Here is a 24,626-nt window from a genome sequence, read left to right as displayed (position 1 = left end):
ATAATAATAATAATAATAATAATAATAATTAATATTATTAGTAGTAGTATTAACATTATAAGTATTGTTGAATGTTTATAATTTATTATTATTATTAATAATTATTTACATTTTCATAATAAAAGTTATTTACAAAGTCATCAATATAAATAACTAAGAAACTTTAATAAAGTTTAAGGCTTTTAAAAATAAAAACACAACGTTTAAAATGTAATTCTGAATAACTTTTGAGACATTATTTTTGACTTAAGACAAAAAATGTTTTCAAAAACTTTTAAAATTTACAATATTAATCATTAATTTAATGTCATGTGAAGTCACAATTTTTATTTTTTATCACAATGAACATTGTTAACACATTAATGCTAATGTTAATGCTAATGTAAACCTGCGCAACTTAAAGAGAAGTAATCAACACCTTCTGACCAATCAGAACTCAGCAGCTCTGTGTATATTTAAATACTGTGTTGTTATTGTGTGTGTGTGTCTGTGTGTGTGTGTGTGTGTGTGTGTGTGTGTGTGTGTGTGTGAGATCACGCTCATTCTGCCTATAGGACTCAGAGGTGTGAGAGAAAGACCTGCAGCTCTGACATTATGTATTAAACTGAGTTTATAACATGCTCTGTGTCGAGCTCACGTTGATGAAACATCTGTCTGCGAGTCTCTTTTTCATCAGCTGCAGTCCCTCAGTGTTCTGATTGGGTCACGCCAGGGTCAGCTGGTCACGCCGGTCTTATTCCCCGCTGTCATCAGGTGTTTCTTTACGTTCTCTCCTCAGGCCATTCGCTGGATGTCATAAATAATATCTCCAGCTCTGTGATAACCCTCGTGCTGCCACGGCTGTCAGGGATTTTAGACGTTTCTCCTATTTGGGCGACTTCACTGTCAAAAACTGATGCTGAAAATATTTTAGTGGAATATGAGCCTCGTCGTGGAGGTAATATCAGACGTATTATTGGTATTGCTTCGTCTCGGATCGTCCCGAAGGATCACAAAATAAAGCCCAGAAAATGTCAAACGGACATATAGGAGCTGTCAAGGAGAGGAATTAAGAAACTGCTGTTTGAGTTGTGGTTAAATTACAACAAGGACTCTGAAGTTTCATTAAAACTAGCAGCATGTCTTGATCTAAATTTCACACTTTGATCAGTCCTGAAGGTTTTTATACAGTACACAGTAATTACACTAACAGGAACAAAGAGTTCAGAGATCGTGACAGGAAATGTCTGTGCTGCTGTCCAGGAATGAGTCTATATTAAGAGCGAGAGAAAGAGAGAACAAGAACAACACCATAAAGTATTAACATCTAATTAATGCCTAATTCTGCACACAAAACTTAATTAAACCAGTGATTAAAGAGATGACTTTATGACTCGGTCCCTAATAACATTTACTGTACAGCACAGAAATTCTCAAATGTTTAACATTTCTGCTTCATTCACAAAAATCATCATTAAAGGTGGAGTGTTTTCTCAGTATGATTGATTGATTGATTGATTGATTGATTGATTGATTGATTGATTGATTGGACAGTGTGTATGTGTGTGTGTGGATTATTGTAGATTAGTGTGTTTAATTATTTAATTGTAAGTAGATCTGGATTTCCTTTGCATGACAACAGAAAGTGATTAAACAGCTACATTTACACACTTTTTTCCTCTTCGGCATATCTTTCAGCATGATGCCACCACCCCCATGATTCACAGGGTGGATGCTTTTCACAAGCTATTGAGCAGTGTGTTCATCACAGATCGGGATGACAAACTAAACAAAAATCAAAACAAACGTGTAGCCAATGAGCCGAAAGGGGCGTGTCTTGTCAATATGGGCAGAGAGAGTGTTCAGTGCGCATGTCTGAATTTCACTTTGATTAGACTGTTACATCATATTTACAAAAACACTGTCTTTTATCATTCTTCAGGCTGTAATGTCTCCAGCTCCAGTGTGATTGTGTGTAAATTGGCATTAAAAGGATCGGTTGTTTAACGCTTTTGGCATCAAGGAATTATTTCAGCATGCTCAGTGGACCATAACCGCCTCTTGCAGTGAAGATTGTTCTTAAATATCCGAGCCAAACTGTTTTTATGGTGCCACGTTAGCCGTGAAAAGGCCGTGTGTGAACACAGAGTAGATTTCCAATCTCAGCTGTGTGTGCACTTTCATGCTGGAGTGAATGGGAATCGGTTATCACAGGCCCACAGGGTGTAATAGCACAGCTTTGTTTTAGCGTAGCTTAGCCAGAGCTTCTTTATGTTTCACATCAGAACAAGGCTCAAGTCACTGAGAAACCTGCAGGAGACCTGGTGTGGAATATAACCCCTGTGTGTGTACAGTCTCATTGTATAGATAACTAGCACAGGGCATTACGACGCCTATACGGCTAAATACTGCAGCTAGCATAACTGTATTGTTCTGTAAGTATTAAACACCCTGTGTGGTTCTGTTACAGGAAAACAGAGATAGTGTTACTAACACACGATTATTTTCCTGTAAAAAACATCCTGAAGTAAAGTACAAACAATAAAGCACACACACACACACACACACACACACACACACACACACACACACACACACACACACACACACACACACACAAGCATGCACATAGACATACTTTGTCACACACACACACACACACACACACACACACACACACACACACACACACACACACACACACACACACACACTCACTCAGTGTTCAGTGCATTCTTACCAATCCATAAATATCATGTTGTTTCTCCTCTCTTTCTCTCTCTCTCTCTCTCTCTCTCTCTCTCTCTCTCTCTCTCTCTCTCTCTCTCTCTCTCTCTGGTTTCTTGATATCTGGATTTTCCTTTTTAATGTCACCTAATTTTGCTTCACAATTTTAATTTATTTGTTTGTATTTTGCAACAATAAACACTCACTACTGTATACTTGCATCCAGTTTCACCAAATTCCACTACGGTATCTGACAGTTTTATTTATTTTTTTCTATAATCAACCCCGTTATAAAATAATACTGTTCCCAGAAACATTTCTCAGATTTATTTTTATTTTTTTTTATCTTTTTTTCTTTTAATCACTCTTCGTCTTTATGTTCCTGTTATTTTAATTTCCTACTTTTATTTGATCACATGACACTTTAATTGCACACAGTAGATATCAGCTGGCTTTATTTATTGATATGATCTTCGACATGATGCTGCCACCACTGTGCTTCACTGTGTGGATGATGTTCACAAGATATGAGCAGTGTGTTTAGCACGTGTGGGTTTTTGTACATTTTGGGGTTTTTTTGCTTCTTCTTTTTGTAAATGATTTGGTTGTTATTATGACAGTGCGGCCAAATGTAGTTGCAGTTAAATATGAAAATATAAGAGCAAAATATATATATTATATATTATTTTTATGTATATGTTATTTATACACTTATTAGCCTTGACCTCCTGGTGGTCCAGAGGAAAGATATCTTTGCCACGGCCTGGGTTCCATTCTCGGGCAGGCTGATATCCAAGCCAAAATGGGCGGCTTGTGACAGGAAAAGCATCCGACATAAAACCTTAATCGAATCTAATATGCGATCTATGTGATCTGCTGTGGTGACCCTGAACATAGAGCAGTCGAAAGAAAGAAAAAATTAACTTATTAGACTTATTGAAGATGATAAGGCAGAACCTGGGAAAAGTTCAGAGGAGAGCAGTGAATAATTCTGGAAGCCACTGTATAGTTATAGTAATCCATCTGACCATGTGAACCATCTAAAGAGATGATTTTATAGACACCAACAAGGTTTTGACTTCGTTAGAGTAGTGGTGCAGCTTGTTTACACAACCATGAGCCAGGTTCTAGATGAAAATGAAACAGAAATTGGCTGAGATAAGAACCTTCAGGCTCTGAGGAGGTAAAATAAGATTCTGAGCTCTGGCCGGATTGATCCGCTCGAGAGGTGAACGAGCGTCCTGACGGCTGCTTTGAAGTAAAGTTTGGAACAAAGTCCATGATGTCACACTTTATCAAACCTCCTTTGATGTCGAGCGCTACAACATACATGCTTTCTCTCCACGGAGAAGGAAGGTGTCCTGTATCACTCCCTGGTTTTAGATGTCTGATGTGATGTTGCTGGCTCTGAATCTAAAATGTCTGCTGGAAATTTTATTATATCTAGATATTTATATCTATTTAAACCTTTAACCTAAAACTACTATGACTGCTACAACTAATTAGTTAATAATGTTATTTTATTATTTTTATAATTGATGTTGCTATACATGATTATTTGTTTGTTAAATATAAACTGTAGATACAAAAACATTAGATTTTATTAAGCTTTAAAAAATAATTACATTAAAAATATTCCATGTGTAAAAACGAGCTGAAAAATATAGATTTTGCATAATACTACTACTACTACTACTACTACTAATAATAATAATAATAATAATAATAATATAACAAATACAACAACAATAATAATAATAATAATAATAATAATAATAATAATAATAATAATAATAATAATAATAATAATAAGAGTAATAAGAGTAATAAATAATAAATAATAATAAAAGAAAAACTGTCGATTATAAGGGCCCCTTTAAGTAGCATGTTAGCTAGTTTCATCCCAAACAGACTGAGGTTGAAGCGGAGCTGTTCGGCGCATGCGCACCGATAAGCTAACGCGCATGCGCCGAACAGCTCCGCTTCAACCTCAGTCTGTTTGGGATGAAACTAGCTAACATGCTAACTGACTGATTAACGGATTAAACTCGGGAATTTCGGGCACCAAAAGTTTTGACAACTCCAGGATTTTTTTAATAGTCTGCGCTGAAATGATGGGCAAGTCGGAGAAAGGTTTGTTACTGTGTCCGAGGACTTTTTCTTTAATGTTATTAGTTTAAGGATGTTGTGTTAGCTTAGCTTAGCTTAGCTTGTTTTGGTCGTTTGTTAGCTCACTTTGTTGTCTTTTGCTTGATAAGTGGAAAAATAAATAAATAAATAAATAAATAAATCTCACTTTTAAATTAATATATATATTTATTTATATACTGTACTTTTAAATTACAGTTTGTTTATATTAATAATAATAATAATAATAATAGATTATATAAATATAATTTTGTTTTTGTTAATAATATATATTAAATAATTGCTACTTTTATATAGCTCAAATATAATGAAGGTAATTTATGGCAGTAATTTATATATATAATATTTATAATGAATATAATTTAAATATTATAATATAAAGTTATGTTCCTTGTTATGATGATGTAATGTATTTATTTAATGTTTTTATCTAAGCCAGAAAGCAAAATGAATTAATAATTACATAATAATTAATTTAACTAATTTATTAGATTTTATTGTGAAATATATTTTAATCTATCGACTTTATTATGTGGGTGAATAGTCAGCGGTATCAAATGTAAGCAGTTTATTAATCAGATGATTTAAATCTCATCTTCCATGCTTTGTTTGTACTGTAAAACGTTTCAGATGGACATTTCTACTGTTTTGTATGGTCTTGATCAGCCAGGACGTGTTTGGACTATCACTGGATTATCAGGAATCTCAGTCAGGGGAAGACTTTAACATGGGTATCACATAAAGACCTCAAATACATGGTTTATATACAGGGATATGTAGGTTTAATTTGGACTAAGTAACCAAAAGCTTAGAAACACTAGAGAATATCTATGAAGAAAAGGCAGGAGACATGAAGTAACTTGTACAACAAACAAAGAAACGTCGGCTATAATGAGATCTACAAACTAAAAACAACCCGTATGATCATCTGAATCACTTCTAACCTGGTTTAGGCCGGGTCTGCTTCCTGAGCTACTCCTGTTCTGTTCACAAACATCTTGTTTGTTCTGTTTCCATCTGGTGTTCTCCCTCAGGTTGGGACAAAGGCAGAGTTCCAGGGATGGTCCTGTAAACCTCATCATTAGCATGAAAGAGAGAGGTTTTCATCAACTCAGGGTGAGTTTCACCACAGTACTGTAAATATGGACCAGTGTAGATGAGTGATGATGGACCTGACAACATCTCCAGGCCATGCTGATGCTCCTGTAATGTGTGATGAGATGACAGGTGCTCTGTTTTTAGACCGTTATCCTCCGGTGTGGAGTGGAGTGTAAAATCCAATCTGAACTTCTCAGATCTACTCTTAAATAATTTGAAAAACCAGCTGTAGCTGTCTGTTCCACTCTGGACCTACTTTGATCTGAATGCAGGTTCCTCCTCTTCCCTCTGGGAAAACTCACTGTTGATATTCTCTCTCTCTCTCTCTCTCTCTCTCTCTCTCTCTGTCTCTTCCTCTTTCTCAAATGCTAAATAAGTACTATTAAAACGAGAGGAATTTTCTTTAATATCTTCCGTGGAACTTCATCACAGGATGGGATGAAGCAGCTTGGGTCTGTGTGGTGCTGACGGAGGCGAGCGTGGGCCTGTGTTAGACCTGTACAGACATGCCGTTTAGCACAAACACCGCACTACTAATTTACAGAAAGTCCCTTTATCTTAAAAACAAAACATGTACCTGCACCACTGTCATCAAAAGAAAATATACAACACTAATTTATTTACATAGTTTCATAAATAATGTGCTTGTTAATAAACCAGGTGAAGCAGATAAATAAATGTTGTACTTGACTAAAATGTAAACTAAATGTTATTAAATTATTAAATGAGTGACTGAATTAAGAAATAATTTCTGGATAAAACATTTGTGTGATAAAATAAATATTAACTACTGGTTGATTTATAATATAAATGGGGGGAAAAATTCAAAAGATTCATATAGAGTAAAGCCTAAAACAAATAGGTCTAAAAAAATACATAAATAAAATAGTACGTATGTAAGTAAATACATACGTAAACATAAGTAAATAAAAAAAAAAGCTAAAGCATCAGTTAACTTTAAAACTATAAAATGATAGAATATAGAATAGAAATATGGTGGAATTAAAGTCTAAAATTTAAAATGAATAAATACGTTTTAAGCTTGACTAAAAAAACTCTTTAATCAAATTAAATAATGAGATAAATACCTAGTTTATCTAACAAACTACACAAATAATTAAAGAAAGAAATATATAAGTGAATATACAGTATAAGGTTATGGCATCAGTTGTGTAGCTTCAACTGACACACACACAGCAGTCCTCTGTGCTTTTGCACATTTTAATCTCTTTATTATAAAAAAAGGTCTTTAAAGCCTGTGTTTATAAAAAGCTAATAATAAAATAATATAAAAAATTTCAGCAGTGTGTGAAACGATGTCTGTACTGCAGTGTTTTATCGCCAGGCCTCTCGACCTCGTGCTGAAGCTGAAAAAGAAGCCGCTCTATTGTTTACAGGGTTAATGGGTTTAATCGATGCCCTTTTTACTCTTTTATTCCAGTTTATTCTAGAAAGGTCCATATAAATCAGGGTGATCCTTGTTTATTCAGTACAGCAGGTTCTCCTGTGCCATTCTCGTCCTTTCCCCTTTCCTCTTTCTCCGCCTGATAGATTGCTCTTCTCTAATAGTTCAACTTTGTCCCACATTCACACACATAATGACTTCCTGATGTCGAGGTCTTCGCACTGATATTTTCAGAGGATCAGGATGTGCAGGAATGAGAGAGAGAGATTGCAGCCATTTGTTCTCTCTAAGCCTTGATGTTGATGTCTTTGTCCACACAAAGGTCAAGTGGTGAGATTTCGCCGGCCGTGGGGCTTCGCGTCCAGAAAGAGGAAGGTCAAATGTCACGCGTCCTTACTCCTCCTCCTCCCCCTCCTCCTCCTCCTCCACCTCCTTCTCAGGGAGAGATGAGCAGTGGCCCTGTGGCCGAGAGCTGGTGCTACACACAGGTGAGCAGATAGAGGAAAAGAAATCAGTACAGCTGAATAAATTCAGGTTTCATTGTGAAAGAGAAAAATATTTTGAGTGACTAGACCTGAACGGTGTTCACTAGATTCCCAATCTATTAACTGAGATTCACTACATAACCTAGGTAGGTCAGTAGATCTCTAATGGAACAGTATTTAATACTCAGACACAAGTACATTTCTTAATTATTTGTCAGTTTTTACACGACTTCATAGGGCACATCACATCCTAGTGCACTAGATAACTAACCAGTGATATTTAATAGGCACACAAAATTGTACTCAATTATTACACCAATAGTAGGTCTGATACTCAGACATAACATTTAGAAAGATTTGTAGTCCCTAATTTTTGAATACATATTCTCAGTCCATATGGCACAAAATAACCTAGGTAGGGCACTAGATACCCAGTGGAACCCTATTTAACACTTTTTTCACAATTTAACTTTTCTGTGATACGATAGCTATCTGATGGTAAAAAGACCAGGTCTAAATGCCCTCCGAAACGTTTTTGAGACAGATATAAATCCGATGGTACAAACCACTTCAGGAGGTGGTCTGTGACGTATTTCAGATGAAACTGGACAGGTGTAAATGAATGTGGTTGTTCAAGCCACATACGTCAGTGCTATACTCTTCCCAAACGGAAGTACGTCACTCGCAGGTGATCTTGGGTCTTATGCCCCTTTTCCACCGAGGCAGTTCGAGTGCTGGTTCGGAGCCAGAGCCTAATTTAGAGCCAGTTCTTTCTGTTTCGACCACCAAAGCACCAGCTCCGAACCAGGAAAAGTGGTTCTTAAGTAGCACCAAAACGTTGCTGGTCTAGACTTAAGAACCGCTTGCGTCAGGAGCTGGGGGCGGGGCTACTGTTAGTGCATTTAATAATGTACCTTATGTACCTTAAGTATATTAATGTTTAATACACTTTTACTTTACTGCGATATGATACATTATCAGCATACATGATAGTAGGTAGCTACATGCTAAGGCTAAATTTTTTTCTGTGTTAACGGTAAAATAACGTTATGTACTTTATCGATTACAACCTCCGGAGCCGCACGTACACGTTTTATTCGCCGCGTTTGTATGCCAATGTAGGTTCGCAAAGCCATGAGCATTAACAGTAAAGCAACATCCGCCATTGTTGATGTGTTTGTGTTTGCCGCTGCTGCGCTAACGTTGCTGGGACACGTGACACGTATACAATGACGTCACACTCGGCGCTGTGACGGCTCTCTAGCCGGTGGAAAGACAAACCGGTTCTTAGAAGGTTCGCCAGTGGAATCAACTTTGAACCAGCACCAGCACTAGCTCTGCACCAGCACCCGGTTCTTTCCGGTGGAAAAGATTCATTAAAGGCCACGTTCACACTGCAGGTAAAAGTGGACCAAATACGATTTTTTTGGGGTCACGTGACCAGATCAGACTTCTTCAGGAGTAGTGTGAACACTCAAATCTGGCCCAGATCCGATTTTTTCAAATCAGGTTTGGGCCACCTCCATATGTGGTCCTGAATCAGACCCAAATCTGATTTTTTCCAATGTGGCCGCAGTGTGAACAACCAAGGCGGATTTGATGCGACTTTTATGTCAATCTACATCGACATTCGTCACAACGTGTGGTTGGTGTCACATTCGTCACAACGACTGGTAACGTGTGTTAAGAGTGTTGTGTTAAGAGTGTTATATGAAGTGGTTACGTGAACCAGCTCATAATGTTTGCATTGAATACATCACATTATAGCATTACATGATATGTTTGCTTGCACCAGATGATACAATACTTCCTCCATAACCTCGACAACTTTTCTGCATGTGACGTCATTTGTTATTGTTTGTTTGCGCATGCAGGTCAGTTCGAAACAGCAAACAGTTCACACTGGTATCTGATATAGGCCACATTTTAAAAGGTAATGTGAACAGCCAAACAAAAAAATCAGATCAGAGCAAAATATCTGAATTTAGCATTAAGACTTGCAGTGTGAACATGCCCAAAATGCACTGCTGCCGCCACAGTAAATGCTGTTTTTTGTAGCGTAACCATCGGAACAAGTTTATTCGTCTTATTTTTGATTGCATTCTGAAAACCGCATACACCAAAGCATGTTAGCATTTTGGGTGGGAGTAGAAAGATAGGATTGATACGCATTTATGTGGCCTAATGTAAAGGGAACAGTTTTAACAATGAACACATGAAGTGACCAGGTGTAAAAAGGCCCTTAATGTGTTCAGTACATATAACATGACCCAGGTATTGCACCAGATCTCCAATAGAACACTGTTTAATTCTCAAGAACAAATTGAGCCTCCACCAGAGTCCTGGCTCCTTGTTCACTACATATGCTCACTCTGCATAGTGCACTAGGTCTCCGATATAAGGGTCTAAGTTCACGACAATAATCCAATGACCTTGTCCGTGTAAATGAATGTGTGTGTGTGCAGGTAAAAGTAGTGAAATTTTCCTACATGTGGACCATTAATAACTTCAGTTTCTGTCGAGAAGAGATGGGTGAAGTACTGAAAAGCTCCACCTTCTCTTCAGGTCCCAGCGACAAGATGAAATGGTGAGACTGTTTCTATTCACATATCCATAAAATCTAATACATCAAATGTAAGGTTGAACAGAATCTGAATGAAACTGTAGATTAAACACATAACATGAATAATGCACTCAGGTGTTTGTTATGTATTTGTGTTGTATTTGTTCCAGGTGCCTCAGAGTAAACCCAAAAGGACTCGATGATGAAAGTAAAGACTACCTGTCACTGTATCTTCTCCTGGTGAGCTGTCCAAAAAGTGAAGTGCGTGCAAAGTTTAAGTTTTCTTTACTCAACGCTAAGCAAGAGGAGACTAAAGCTATGGGTACGAACCACTTCTGCAGTAAACAGTGCTGTTTATTCCTCATTAGATTTACTTCCATCACTCCTTTAGCGTGTATATTTACATGTATTATCACATGTATTGTTCAGGTGTTTTTATTCTTCACTGTAGGGCTGGGCGATAAATCGATTTTATCAATTTACTCGAATTTGTAGTTTACGTCGACTTGTTTGAATGAAAATCGGTTTCTCTTTAACATCCACTGACGCTCCTGTAGTTTCCACTGACGTGGGCTCAGCCCTCCCCCCGCACGTTTGCCATAGAGATACACAAACAACATGGCGGCGAGCAGGGAAGAACTCGTTCCCAAGAAAGGCACAGTGTCATCTCTCTCTCTCTCACTCATTTTGTACCGCTTATCCGAACTACCTCGGGTCACGGGGAGTCTGTGCCTATCTCAGGCGTCATCGGGCATCGAGGCAGGATACAGTGTCATCCGTCATATGGAATTGGTTCGGTTTTGCGGCGTCAGACGCAGAAAAAGCAACACCCCGCTGCAGAGTGTGTTTAAGGTCTGTTGCTAGCAAAGGTAGCAGTACGACTAATTTACTGCAGCAGAGGCATGCTGTCGAGTGGGAGAGATGTCGCGCCCTGCGAAATGAAAAAGACCGCGGCAGCACAAGCACACCCGCCAAAACACAACCTACCTTCTTAGAAACATTTACAAACTGTATCCAGTATGATGAGACGGGGGCCGTTAGAAAACGATCACGGAGGCAGTCGCAATGTATATTGCTAAAGATATGGTGCCAATATATACTGTGGAAGAGGAGAAGGAATATCGATTTAAATCATAAATCGGATCTTTCGTGAAAAAATCTGGTATTTTTATTTTAGGCCATATCGCCCAGCCCTACTTCACTCTAACCTCGGTTATTTAGCGTCTTACACTCTTCTGAGTATTAGAAATGTTTTTGCTCCCTATCAGCTGCTGTAAACTGAACAGGAACATTTTATCTCATAATGTGTGCACTTTCCTAATTAATTAGCTCTTTAGTGAAGAACTGTGCAGGATGGAGATTTTGACCAGAAACAAGCTTTTATGCCTGTTTTCTACCTTTTCTTTTTTTCTTTTCAATTTGAAAACTTGTAGCCTAGCATGATTTCTTCATAGTCATTCTGCTGAATAACGTACAGGAAAGCGAGTAAGACTCTCACTGGCTAAACAAATCACACAGCCATTAACTATTAAGTGTCTAATTAAAATTTACATTTTTTCCTCTGCCCCTTTACAGAAAGCCAAAGAGCCTATCGATTTGTTCAAGGCAAAGACTGGGGCTTCAAAAAGTTTATTAGAAGAGATTTTCTCCTCGATGAAGCTAACGGCCTTCTTCCAGACGACAAGCTCACTCTGTTCTGTGAGGTAGAGTGATAAACCCTGTGGGAAAATCATTTCTAATTAAAAAAAAATGAACACAGGCCTCGTTATTTCCAGATGTTAGTATCGTATTTTCGGTACTCTGTGTGCTACTCATAATGCACTGTGAGCAACCTTACCGTCTCTACGGGCCTTTTTACACCTGGTCACTTCATGTGTTTTCTCTGATCCGATAGCTATCTGATTTGTTAAAACTGTCTCGGCGAATCGGATATCGATCCGATCTTTCTACTCCCGCCCAAAATGCAAATATATTTGACCTCATTTCCGGGGTAATTGAAATGGAACACACTTTGGTGTACGCGGTTTTCAGAATGTGATCAAAAAGAAGACAAAAAACTTGTTACTACGGTTATGCTACAAAAAACAGCGTTTACTGTTTGCTGCATTTTCGCTGGCGGCAGCAGCGTGTTTTAAGACCCAAGGAGACGCCTGGGTGAAAGATCACGTGCGAGTGACGTACTTCCGTTTGGGAGGAGTATAGCGCTGACGTATGTGGCTTGAACAACCACATTCATTTACACCTGTCCAGTTTCATCTGAAATGCGTCCCAGACCGCCTCCTGAAGGGGTTTGTGCGATCGGATCTATATCCGTCTCGAAAACGTTCCGGAGGACATTTAGACCTGGTCTTTTTACCATCGGATAGATATCGGATCACAGAAAACGTATGAAGTGACCAGGTGTAAAAAGCCCCTAAAAGGGAGTGAGTCACGTTACAAGCGTAGCTTCCTCTCTGAGTAATATGACGTTGTGATGAAGTGGAGTTTAGTACAGTCAGGATTTCTTACTCTTAGACCACATATTCCGGCTGTTCTAAAAACCTTGTATCCGTTTATAATTAGGTTTAATGTTTGTGAGACGAGTTATTTCCTTTTGTCACTTACCTTACAGCATTTATAAAGCAGTCCTCCTCTCACCAGCTCCTACTTTTGCACATCGTCGTGTTAAAGAGAAACCACAAAGTGTCCCGATGACTGACACCGGAGACTCCTTCCATAAACGATACAGAAACGTCTTCTTACAGAAAACTTCAGCACATCATCACATCACACGATTATGTGCAGCGTCCACCATACAAGTCCCTGTGAACAAGCTGGAAACGATAAGAAACGATATCGTATTAGAACAAGCGCTTTAATATAAACCAGGCTGTTATAGGGGATTAACCACACCTTTGTATTCTGACCAATCAGAATCCAGAATTACTCTGCTTTAAAAGTGCCACGATCGCTTTATCATGTCGCTAGCAAATAAACGATCCTCTCATCCTTTTTGAGATTTTTTTTAAATAATTAGTCCTAACAGTTTAACACTTTATGATCGGGAAACTCAAAAAAATCTCCCAGAATCCATTAGACTGAGCGAGTCGAGGCGGCTGTGCCTTTCAGAGTTTCTCGTGTAAGCGGTCAGGTTGCGTCGGGCGTCTTACAGAGATCCTGCCTCCCTTCACGAGCACCGAGCATACGCACAATCTTATAGCAAAGCAATCGATGAGAGAAAAAAGAGAGAGCAGTTTATAGTGTTTTGCAGATAATTAAGAGGATATTGTCTGGAGAGAGACAGAAAGAGTCTGCAAGTCCCGTTGGGATCTTCAACAAGGTTCAACGTTTGCTGGGAAATTGGCAATTTAATAAAGCAAATTAGATGCAAATTGCAGATGGGCTGTTTTCCATTGTTAATTGGACGGCTTTCGAGGTAGAGAAGTGAGAAACACTGTGACTGTTAAACCGTTGCCGGTTTTCTTTCTCACGCAGCTCTGTTTCAGTCATTTAAAGGTATAATAAGCTAAAAATCATATTTTATGTCTATAAAAATAGATGTCAGGACGTTGGATTGTAATCCACTGGTGTTAGTTGTTATGGTTATTAATAGCTAAGAGAAATGTTGCCACCTTTCTGCTCCTGGAATTACAGGATTCATGCTTATCTACTTCAGATTAATTAGTGACTGTAAGAAAGAGAGACTTAAGAGAGAGAACTCAACAATTACGTCACACAGGAATTGTTTTCTTCTTTTAAACCTTCCACTCGCCCATACTAAACCCACTTCTCAGATTTACTCCTTGTGCTTTCTAGCTAGCGGATCAGATGATCTGACCACTGGAACATCTAGACGGGGTTCAGCCACAGAAACCCAAACATGGCGGAAGAGCAGAGTAGAATACAACACAGATAGTTTGAGTGAGATTATAAAAATGCCCTTTTTGAAATGACTTGTCACCGTATTGGACATGTTCTACACAGCTCCTCACTTATAAACACCGGTGTTTCCTTTCACGTGGTTTTATGCACATTAACACAATAAAGTACAAATAGAATCCCCCAAAACATTCATAAAAATCTTATGTACTATTCTGAAGTGAATATTTTTTAAGTTACCTTTGTATCATGCATGGGAGTGTGTGTGTGTGTGTGTGTGTGTGTGTGTGTGTGTGTGTGTGTGTGTGTGTGTGTGTGTGTGTGTGTGTGTGTGTGTGTGTGAGAGAGCGCGTGTGCGAGAGTGCGTGCGAGTGAGAATTGTTTCTGTATCTCTTCAGCTCTGGGCAGTACGACTCCGTGTTCTCTGTGGGTCTTCCTGATCATTTTCCTGTAATTATTTAGGATTTCGACTCACTGCCCGCCTGCTAAGCTCCTCTAATCTTTTGCATCTTTATAAATGTTATAAATGTTGAGTGAAAATCTTGCTTACTGCGGTTAAAAGTGCATCGTTCTCTTTTCTGCCGAATATCTTCACTCATTCAAAACGCATTAATTTATGTTTGCTGTTGCACTCAGGCTTCACTCCTGATCTCCTCTTTCTGTTTTCCTCTGGTCCAGGTGAGTGTAGTGCAGGACTCTGTAAATATCTCAGGTCAGTCGAACACAAACGTGCTGAAAGTTCCTGAGTGCCAACTGTCAGATGATCTGGGAAACCTGTGGGAGTGTTCACGCTTCACTGACTGTACACTGTGTGTTGGGGGGCAGGAGTTCAAGGCCCACAAATCCATCCTGGCAGGTAAAGAATTACACCTATCCTCATTCTCCAACTGATCACAGATCTGAGCTCCTACAATGGCTTAGATTCCATAAATGTAAGCTCTGTTCAATGCCTTAAGATCTCACACAGATCAGGACACCAGATTTCAGGTCCCATTTCAGATATATTATTAGATCAGATCTCAAGAAAACTGGTCCTGTATGATTTCAGGCATTTTGATTCCTCAAGATCATGGGTTTAAACATCTAAGGGCCTGGTTGAATTGTGCCTCCAACATCTTAGGTTGAGGTTTGGTCCAGATTGCTCCCCCAGATCTCAGCTGGACTGGTCCAACCAGGTATCGGACAGAACAGTCTCGTACTGTAGATAACAGGTGGAATGCCTTATAATCTGTTGGACCAATCACCTTGAAATATTATGAGTATTTTGATCTCCCATATCCTGAGCACATTGGTCCATCAACATCTCAGGCAGATTGGTCCACCAGAACTCGGGTGGATTGGTCCTACAAAATTATATGAGTATTCATCTACAGATCTAGTGCAGATCTAGTGCAGCGTCTTCCCCTGTTCTTGTCACGTTGGTCTCCATGATCATCACCTGGATCGGTTCCTCAAGATATTTGGTGGGTCGGACCTTTAAACTCTCTACCAGATTGGTCCTCTGAGTTCTCAGCCGTTCTGGTCCCTCAGTGTCTTTCACATATCGATAAAGTCGCTTGGCATCTACAATCTTCAGCTAATTGGTCAACTTGGATCTTGTGTGGATTGGTCCACTAGATGTGTGTGAGTTTGGTCCATCGGTTTCAGAGATATTTGAAACACCAGCTCATCAAAGTGCAACCTCCACATCAACAACACCACTATATTTTACCACCACCAAATCTTCTTCTTAATCACGGGTCACAGTAAAAAAAAAAAAAAAAACGGGTGGGATAAATAAAATAAAATAATCCATGTTTTTAGCCATTTCTAATATAAGTCTGATGGATGTATTGCTTTCTTGACAGCGAGATCTCCGGTGTTCAATGCCATGTTTGAGCACGAGATGGAGGAGAGCAAGAAGGTACGCTTTCACTGTGATTACTAGACGGTTTCTGTAGCTGTTGTGTCAGTACTTACTTTCTCTTTATTTCATCTCACACAGAACCGGGTGGACATCAGCGACGTCGAGCCAGATGTCTTCAAAGAAATGATGGGGTTTATATACACGGGGAAAGCACCGAATCTGGAGAAAATGGCCGACAGTTTGTTGGCAGCAGCTGATAAAGTAAGCGATGAAGCGGCATGGTCTTGTCTTTCATCATATCAAAAAGTTATGAACTGACAGATTTGACCTGAACTAATATTTTACCTGCGATTAAACTGTATGCAGCTACTGATTCAGCATCACTGACTTCACTGCTCACGATCGTTTACATTCTATCCAATCTTCTGTAAATTCATGTCTCATGTTAGCTAACATTACTGGAACCTTCCAGACTTCTAGTTTACATGGTGTTACCTCTGGACAAGGTGGAGGAGAGCACATCAGTTACAGATGACCCAATATGTAGTCCATATATTTACAATTTTATAAATGTTTAAATTTGTGCAGTTATTTGGCTTGTGTTCATTTGTGTTGTTTATGATAAAGCTTAATAGATCAAACCCCAGTGCACCATTTATGCCCCTTTTCCTCCGAGGCAGTTTGAGTGCAGGTTCGGAGCCTAATTTAGAACCAGTTCTTTCTTTCTTCGACAGCCAAAGCACCGGCTCTGAACCAGGAAAAGTGGTTCTAAAGTAGCACCAAAACGTTGCTGGTCTAGACTTACGAACCGCTTGTGTCAGGGGCTGGGAGTGGCGCTGTGTAACGTGACACGTATACAGTGACGTCAGACTCGGCTCTGTGACGGCGCTCTGACCGATGGAAAGGCAAACCGGTTCTTAGAAGGTTCGCCAGTGGAACCAACTTTGCACCAGCACTAGCTCTGAACCAGCACCCGGTTCTTTTTGGTGGAAAAGGGGTATTAGTCCTGGTACAGGGATCAGTTCTGTGGCTCAGAAACGTTCTTCACGAAACATTCTGATCTCGCTCCAGGAAACAGTTCTGTTCAACTTACATTGTATTCTATTCTAGTTTTATTTTAGTCTCCTGCTTTTAACAGTGGACAGTGGAAGCAGCTTCAGGGAAATATAACAAATTTAGAATAAAAACTACAAAGTTACAAATTAAATGTATAATGTATATATCCATATAATTTAATACCACTATATTATTTATATCGATATTTTTAGCCTTCCTGCCTCCTAGTCCTGTTTGTGTGTGAGCAGAAAGGCATCTGATTGGAATTTATGCTTCTTTATGCTTTAGTGTTTACTATTTGTAGTAACAATTGAACTTTAAACGAAGTAGCTGCATTAAAATTCCAGCAGTTTTTCACATACTATAATAAAATCTCACAACTTGATGAATGGAAAAATAAGACCTTATTAATCCGAGATAAACGTGTCTGATAGTCACCTGATTTAAAGGGAAAAAGGTGTAGCATGCTGCATCTATACACTAAATTCTTCTACACAATAATACTTTAAATGATCTTCGTGTCCGTCACGAAACGCCGTATGCAGCGTTTATTAAAAAAATGGCCCAGACACCACTTTAGCTACGTTCATCTGTCAGGACCTTTTTCTCTAAGATCTTTTTATGCGTTATCTTTCTGACAGTAAAATTTAATAAGAATTTTCCCCTCTCACTTGTATGGTGACATTTAGAATTGACAGAAAATAAATGTTTTTGTTTTGTTGGGATTCATTCTGATTATTTCAGCTCAATAAAAATATTCCATAATGTAACTGTTAGCTTCGTGTTGTAGACGCTGTGATTTTATAAACATCTGTACGGGACAGAAGTTCATCCCAGGTTTGTGAAGAAAAGTAGTCGTCTTGACAGAGCTGTAAATTGTGCGTCTGTGTGTGTGTGTGTGTGTGTGTGTGTGTGTGTGTATAGTACGCTCTGGAGCGTTTAAAGGTGATGTGTGAGGAGTCTCTGTGCAGCAGTCTGTGTGTGGAGAACGTAGCCGACACGCTCATCCTCGCCGACCTGCACAGCGCCGAGCAGCTCAAAGCTCAAGCCATCGATTTTATCAACAGGCAAGAAAAAAAAAAAACACGCGCCGCTGAACCGCGGCTCTCGATGATAAATCACTGCTGCCATCCCTGTTTACACACTCTGAATGTTAGCTAGCTCTGTTTTTTTCTTTTTTATCTCTTCTGTAGGTGCAGCGTTCTCCGACAGCTGGGGTGCAAGGATGGAAAATACTGGAATAGCAAGTATGTAATTAGCCCGAGAGAGAAAGGGAGAGAGAGAGAGAGAAGGGGGTGGGGTGGGAATGGAGAGAGAGAGAGAGAGAGAGAGAGAGAAGATTAATAACAAGCTCTTATCAGCACCAGCGAGCTGCATTAGAATTCATTGTTTTGGGTTCTGGCTGCTAAAACCTCTTCCGTCTCTGCTAGTTTTCTCCGTATCTCAGAATTTATGATGTTAATAGACTTTCAGAAACAGTTCAGGAATATTGAAAACACCCCAAACGCACACTTCTCATTGTTTTATTTCTTCTCCACGAAGTCCGCTTATAGTGCCGATGTCATCATTCTCGTGTTCATGACGGCTTTCCAGCCTTCAGAATCATACACACACACTCCCATACGTTTACACAGCTCACCTTCTGACACCTAACACAACCCACTCTGAATTCCGCCCCTACTCCGAACACCGGGTCCGCGCAGAAGAAGAAAAAAGCCGGCAGCCTTGTTGACGTGAGGAATTTAAGCTTTATTCTATTTTATCTGTTCAAAGTGGGATCACAGTGTTGAATAGTGTTGCATTAAGAGTCCTTTAAACTGAAGGTTCTGGAGACATAATTAGCATAAAATCAGCTGTTTATAATCAGAGTATTTAAAGGTGGGGTCTACGTTGTTTGAAAACCAATGTTGACATTTGAAATCACCGAAACAAACACGCCCCTAACCCAAATGTGTTCAATGAGTAATACTATGGTAATACAGTTGTGTTTTTGTAGTACTGTGTTGTACCGTGAAAGGTTTAGCTCCGTTTCATGCGGAAGACCTTCATTTCTCTCCAGCGCTGGAAAGCTGATCCTATATTAACACGTCCTACTTCTTGCCTTTTTCCGCTTTCTCCGCTGCATATAGACAAGACACGCCCCTTTCTGCTCATTGGCTACATGTTAGTTTTGTTTTTGTTTTGTTTTTTGGCGGCCCAAAGCAGATTTCTGAAGCATTTCTCAAACAACAGAGACCCCACCTTTAATTGCAGGTGCCTTAGTCGTGCAGAAGCAGAACAGCATTCTGTGCTCTCGTCACTGCGGCCTGGGTTTGATAGGGAACTAACCCAGCTACTGAGGGATCAGTTCGACCCCCAGCCTGGGTAACATGAGGGGGTTGTGTCAGAAGGGCATCTAGTATAAAACCTGCTCCAAATCAAATACTCCAAGCAGCTGATCCTCTGTGGTGACCCCGAACAGGGAGCAGCTGAAAGGCACAGAAAAGATCTCGCCATACCAGAGTTAGCAGAAATCTCAACAATGCTGCTGTGTGATGTGAGGGAGGGCGGAGCCTTCTCACTCTCTCTCCCTGTCAATCACAGTGACATTGGCCAATCAGCTGATTGTTGGTGACGCTTTAGGATTATTGCTGTGAGTGAAAATCACTATCTGCTGTTTGGACTTTAATTAAAAACTCCAATCAGGAGAGTTTTGTGGTTTTTACAGCAGTGCGTTTATTAAGCAGTCACTCTTAATCTGTCTCTGTCTCTCGACTGAGTGTTAGATTAAAGCCCTGCATCGATTTGGAGTGTGTGTGGTGTTAAAACTCTGATGTCTTTGTGCTCTTTGTGTCTCAGTCACTCTGCAGATATAATGGAGACTCCGGGCTGGAAGGCAATGATCCAGTCTCATCCTCACTTAGTGGCCGAAGCTTTCCGCGCTCTCGCCTCGGCTCAGTGCCCTCCGTTCGGCTTGCCCAGGAAGAGGCTCAAACAGTTCTGATCTCTTTCTCTCTCTCTCACTCTCACTCACTCTCTCTCTTTCTTTCTTTCTGTTTCAGCTCGGGGAAGGAATTGAGACAACATGAACTCTTACTGCTCTCACTGATGCATCACTTCACTCTCACTCTTGATTCTTTTTTTTTTTTCACCCCATCGTCTTTCTTTCTTTCTCCGTCTGTATTATTTCCTCATCTCCCTCACTTTATCCTTATCTTTTCTTTTTCTCTCTCTCCATCATCCATTTACATTTGTTTTCCTCACGTTCTCCCTTTTTTTTTTTACCTCAGTTTGTCTTACTTTACCTCTGTCTTCTCATTTTAAATTTATCCATTCATCTCTCTCTTTCTTTTCAGTCTCATCAGTCTCCTTTTTACTTTATTCATTTTCATTCATCTCTCTCTCTCGCTCACTCACTTTCGTTTCTTCCTTAATCACTCTTTGTCTTTTCTTCTCTTTCATTCTCACTTGATTGCCTTTAGGCTTACAGCCTTTCACTTCTGTTTATTTTAACCATTTCCCTTATCCTTTCTTTTTCTTTTACACACACACACACACACCTTCTTACTTATCTCGTGACTTTTTTCCAAATTTCTCTCTCTGACACACACACACACACACACTTTCTCTTTTTGACACTTGATCTAAATCCAGAGATGAGCGTGTGAGAGGAAAAGCTATAACAATTATAACTGTTCCCACACAATATGTTCAGTCTCAGAGCTTTATTTTCCACATTTCTTGCCCTCCCTCTCTCTTTATCTCTCTCTCTATCTTTCTCCCCCCCCCCCCTCCCCTTCTCGTGCCTGCCTCATCCCAAACAGCCCGGGCCGTTTCTTCGTTCCGTTGGTTTCTTCTCCTCCTCGCCTTTTGCACTAGTTCCCTGGGTCCAGCTGTTTTGATATGATGTGTAAAAGGTTTGTTTAAAGCAGATAACATTGTGATGTTATATAAATGTTTGGCCCGTTTTCGTGACTAGACATTTGAGATGATCAGTGAAACAGATCATGCCCCATATTGATGGCACTATTTCTATGTAAAGGACTTGACTTATATTTGAAAATGTAAATACTTTAATGTTTTTTTTTTTTTTTTTGAGGGGGACGTTGGAGATGTGTAAAAGAGGTATTATCTGTGCTCCTCTACACTCGCGTTACTCGGACGTGGCGTGACGTTACACTGTGAGAGAAACGAGGGCTAAAAGTTATAGATGATGTACACGAGTGTATCTTGAAGTATTTTCAGCCAGGCTATTGCTTTAACTTGTTCTCCTCTTTCATTAAACCGGTCTTAAACTGAATGAACATTTAATATGTAACCCAACACACAGTGGCGATGAAACACCACCAATATAGAAATATGAGTCGTCCGATAAGTTCTGGCACCCTCCTTTTAAATGGTTTTTAAAGTAATAATAATACCTTTTTTTGTCGATGTTTATGGCCGTGGCCTGCCAGTGTTTGTTTCTTTTTTTTTTTTTTGATTGTTTGTTTGTTTCAATGGTACAAGTAGTATCTATATACACATCTCTAATCAGTGGTTTAATTTGCATGCTAACTGCACGATTCTGCTTCTTTCTTTCTCTCATTTTGTATCTAATTTTCATTGAACTGAGAAAGTATCAGTTTAAATGCTGAAGTATTGGCTCACAACACAACCGTTTAGTACATGTGTACTGGACCTGTATCATAGAGGAGACTCTAAAGAGAGTCCTGAGCACCTTTTATCATTAGTTACTGTGTGTATCTAAAATCTTCCAGCATTATTTACTTTTTGTTACCTAAAGAACTCTGATCAGCTTCCTGTGGAATAATAATTGGTGTATTATTTGAAAATCGTTGGAGTTTCCTTTAATGAAGGCTACAATAATGAGCACCCCCCCCCCTCTCTCTGTCAGCCCGTAAGAACACACCTTTCTTGGCGTAGACGTGCACTTTTTTTCCGCCTCCAGTTGGATGATGATTTCTATTAATATTCCTTTTTGTTTCATGTAATTTCAGTAAAATATATAATTTTTTATTACAGTTAGCATCAGTTAATTTACTGGTTATTTACAGCATTGCAAACAAGTTTTTATCAGCTAACACTTTAATGAGCGTTTTTACGGTTTATTGCCTGAATAACGTCTTAATGTCGGTGGGTTTAAGCCTGTAGTGTTTTTGCTCACACGTCTCTAATAATATTCACACGTCTCCTGGTTAAACTGTGCCAGAACTTCGAATGATTAAAGTTATCCCGAGGAAGATGAAAGCAGGCTTTAAAAGCCAGATCTCTAAAGTTTTCCTTCCTCTGATCAGCCTCTCTTGTCCTTTACCAGTCAGATTTCAGCTTCCTTCGTGTGAGAGCTCGTACTCCGATCACGCCGCTGAGAGTCGGACGCTGACATCATCACACTGTGTGTTGGAGAGTTATGTCATGTTTTGGTATATTTCACTTGGAGGCATCTGTATGATGTTTAATGTTATGTTGATTGATTTGTTCTGTTTAAGAACTGTTTGTGTGTTCTCATTAAAAAAGTTTTTTTCGGCATAAATTGTGTTTTTAAAATGATTCTTATTCAGAGCCGCGCTTGCTTCCTCGATTCTGATGGAAAGGTTCTGGGTTCATTGACATTATTTATCTGTCTGTCTGGTATCTAGCTCACTCGCATTTAGACTCTAGCTTAGAGATCTTGGTTTTTCCCAGTTTGCAGGTTCTCCGCTGGCTCATTCACATAGAAGCCTTTATCTTGGAGGCTTTTTTCCAGCTGACGCACGTCCAGCCGATTCTTGTAGCCTAGTGGTGTTTGGCCGAGTCTCATCCAACAGACTCGCTCATCATCCAGCACATAGTCATCAGGCCATCTTCAGTGGACTCTTGTATAGATGAATTTTATCATCCACCTTTCTCACCTCCACCTGTCTCACATCCACCTGTCTCATCATCAAGCCGTCTCACATCCACCTATCTCTTGTAGACTAGCTGTCTCACATACACCCGACTCTGATAGTCTAGCCAGTTCACTCATCCCTGATCATAAACCAAGTTTTGTCATCTCTCCGACTCCCGTTTTCTACTCAGCACTCATTTATAGCAACATTACAATGATTTGTTACCTGATTTTAAACTGCTACACATTTTCACAAATTGGATCATTTTCTTTAACATGCTGCTGGTCTGGACTACAGAACTGATGACTTCAGGTGTCTAGGTTCATCGTGACAGATCAGGAAACTTATTTATCTGACCGGCATTTATTTCACACCGGCTCATAGTGCTGAAGATTATCGGTGGAACAAAGGATCTGATTTTCCCCCCTCTTTGCTAACTCTGTTGCTCATATTAAGAGTGAGTAAATTACTGAGTAGATACCGGAGATTCACAGAACTGTAGAAATGTTTTCTCATTACCAAACCCTCCATTTGGTCATCAGAGCATTATCAAACTCCTGTAAGGCATAGTTTCCAGCCTGAATATCTTATTCACTTCTATTTTCTTTAAAAAAAAAATCCAATTAAGAAGTTTTATGATCAGTGCAATTAGTTCATTAGTATAAAAATATTGGCTTTTTATATAAGTGAAAAAAAATGAAAGTCGACTGCAGGAATGTAACGTATTCTCATTAATCCTGAATAAAAGCAGTGTGTAAATTTGTGTGTGTGTGTGTGTGTTTCCATGTTTCCTTTGGTCCTGAATTAGCACTACAGCTGCAGCACTTTGCTCTATTAAAACACGGCGCTTTCATGTGCTCCCTAATGCCAGGGCTGATTAAAGCGAACAGCAGGCACTAATCCCAGATACGAGACACTCGTTTCCCTCGGAGCGTCTCCCTATCAGCACACTGCTCTCCACTTTTACAGCCAGTGAGGAAATACAGCCTCATGAGGGAAGCTGCTAGAAACCTCAGCCCTGCTTTTTTCTTTTTTCTTTTTTTTTTTTTTTTGGCCTAAGGGTTTGAGCATGAGAGAGCATTTATTCCAGCAGGAAATAGATTATAATGAAGGAACCACAGCACTGCATCGGTCAGAACCAATACAGGACCAGTACATCATGGGCGTTGGGGTGGAAAGAGCAGATTTACTCCAGAGCAGATGTAATATTGATTTATAAATTACTTCATAAGATATTTGATGAATAAAAGTTTTCTGTGTTTTTCACGAAGACCAGAAACAAATGCTCTATTTATCATTACACCTCTTTTATTATAAGCTGCTAAATGGCACAATTATTCAGATTAATGGTCCAGAGAAAAGGTCAATGAATATAATAATAATTTTATTATTATTATTATTATTATTATTATTATTATTATTATTATTATTATTATGTAAATTAGGTGAAAAATCTGTGTCTTAAAATATTTTGTCTGTAAACAGCTGGTTGTTACGTCTTGTACAGTATCTCACCATAGGAAGCAGGATTTATTTATTTACTTGTTTATTAAGTCCTGTAAGTTATTGACTATCTGTTTATCTGAAGATAAATGTGTGTTAAAATTTTCAG

At 39.2% G+C, this 24,626-nt stretch overlaps 1 protein-coding gene across 3 annotated transcripts; it reads left to right on the top strand.

The window, feature by feature from the left end:
- The first annotated feature begins 4,660 nt into the window (after positions 1-4,660).
- On the top strand, positions 4,661-22,677 carry spopla (speckle type BTB/POZ protein like a). 3 transcript variants are annotated; one of them, XR_003443040.2, is made up of 13 exons: positions 4,661-4,839; positions 5,889-5,970; positions 7,680-7,845; positions 10,308-10,429; positions 10,576-10,727; positions 11,981-12,108; positions 14,942-15,119; positions 16,111-16,166; positions 16,248-16,370; positions 18,090-18,232; positions 18,359-18,412; positions 20,004-21,061; positions 21,244-22,677. XR_003443040.2 is itself a non-coding variant. In XM_027162601.2 (13 exons), the coding sequence occupies exons 4-13, from the start codon at positions 7,738-7,740 to the stop codon at positions 20,146-20,148; spliced, it is 1,209 nt and encodes a 402-aa protein (XP_027018402.1). In that variant the 5' UTR covers positions 4,661-4,839; positions 5,485-5,585; positions 5,889-5,970; positions 7,680-7,737; the 3' UTR covers positions 20,149-22,677. The 3 variants fall into 3 exon arrangements, 2 of the variants coding, with proteins under 2 accessions (XP_027018402.1, XP_027018400.1); XM_027162601.2 differs by adding an exon at positions 5,485-5,585 and having other exon boundaries at positions 20,004-22,677; XM_027162599.2 differs by having other exon boundaries at positions 20,004-22,677.
- The last annotated feature ends 1,949 nt before the right edge of the window (positions 22,678-24,626 follow it).

Source organism: Tachysurus fulvidraco, chromosome 6 (assembly GCF_022655615.1).
Source record: "Tachysurus fulvidraco isolate hzauxx_2018 chromosome 6, HZAU_PFXX_2.0, whole genome shotgun sequence".
Classification (NCBI taxonomy): Eukaryota; Metazoa; Chordata; class Actinopteri; order Siluriformes; family Bagridae; genus Tachysurus; species Tachysurus fulvidraco.
This window is presented reverse-complemented; position numbering and strand designations above follow the sequence as displayed.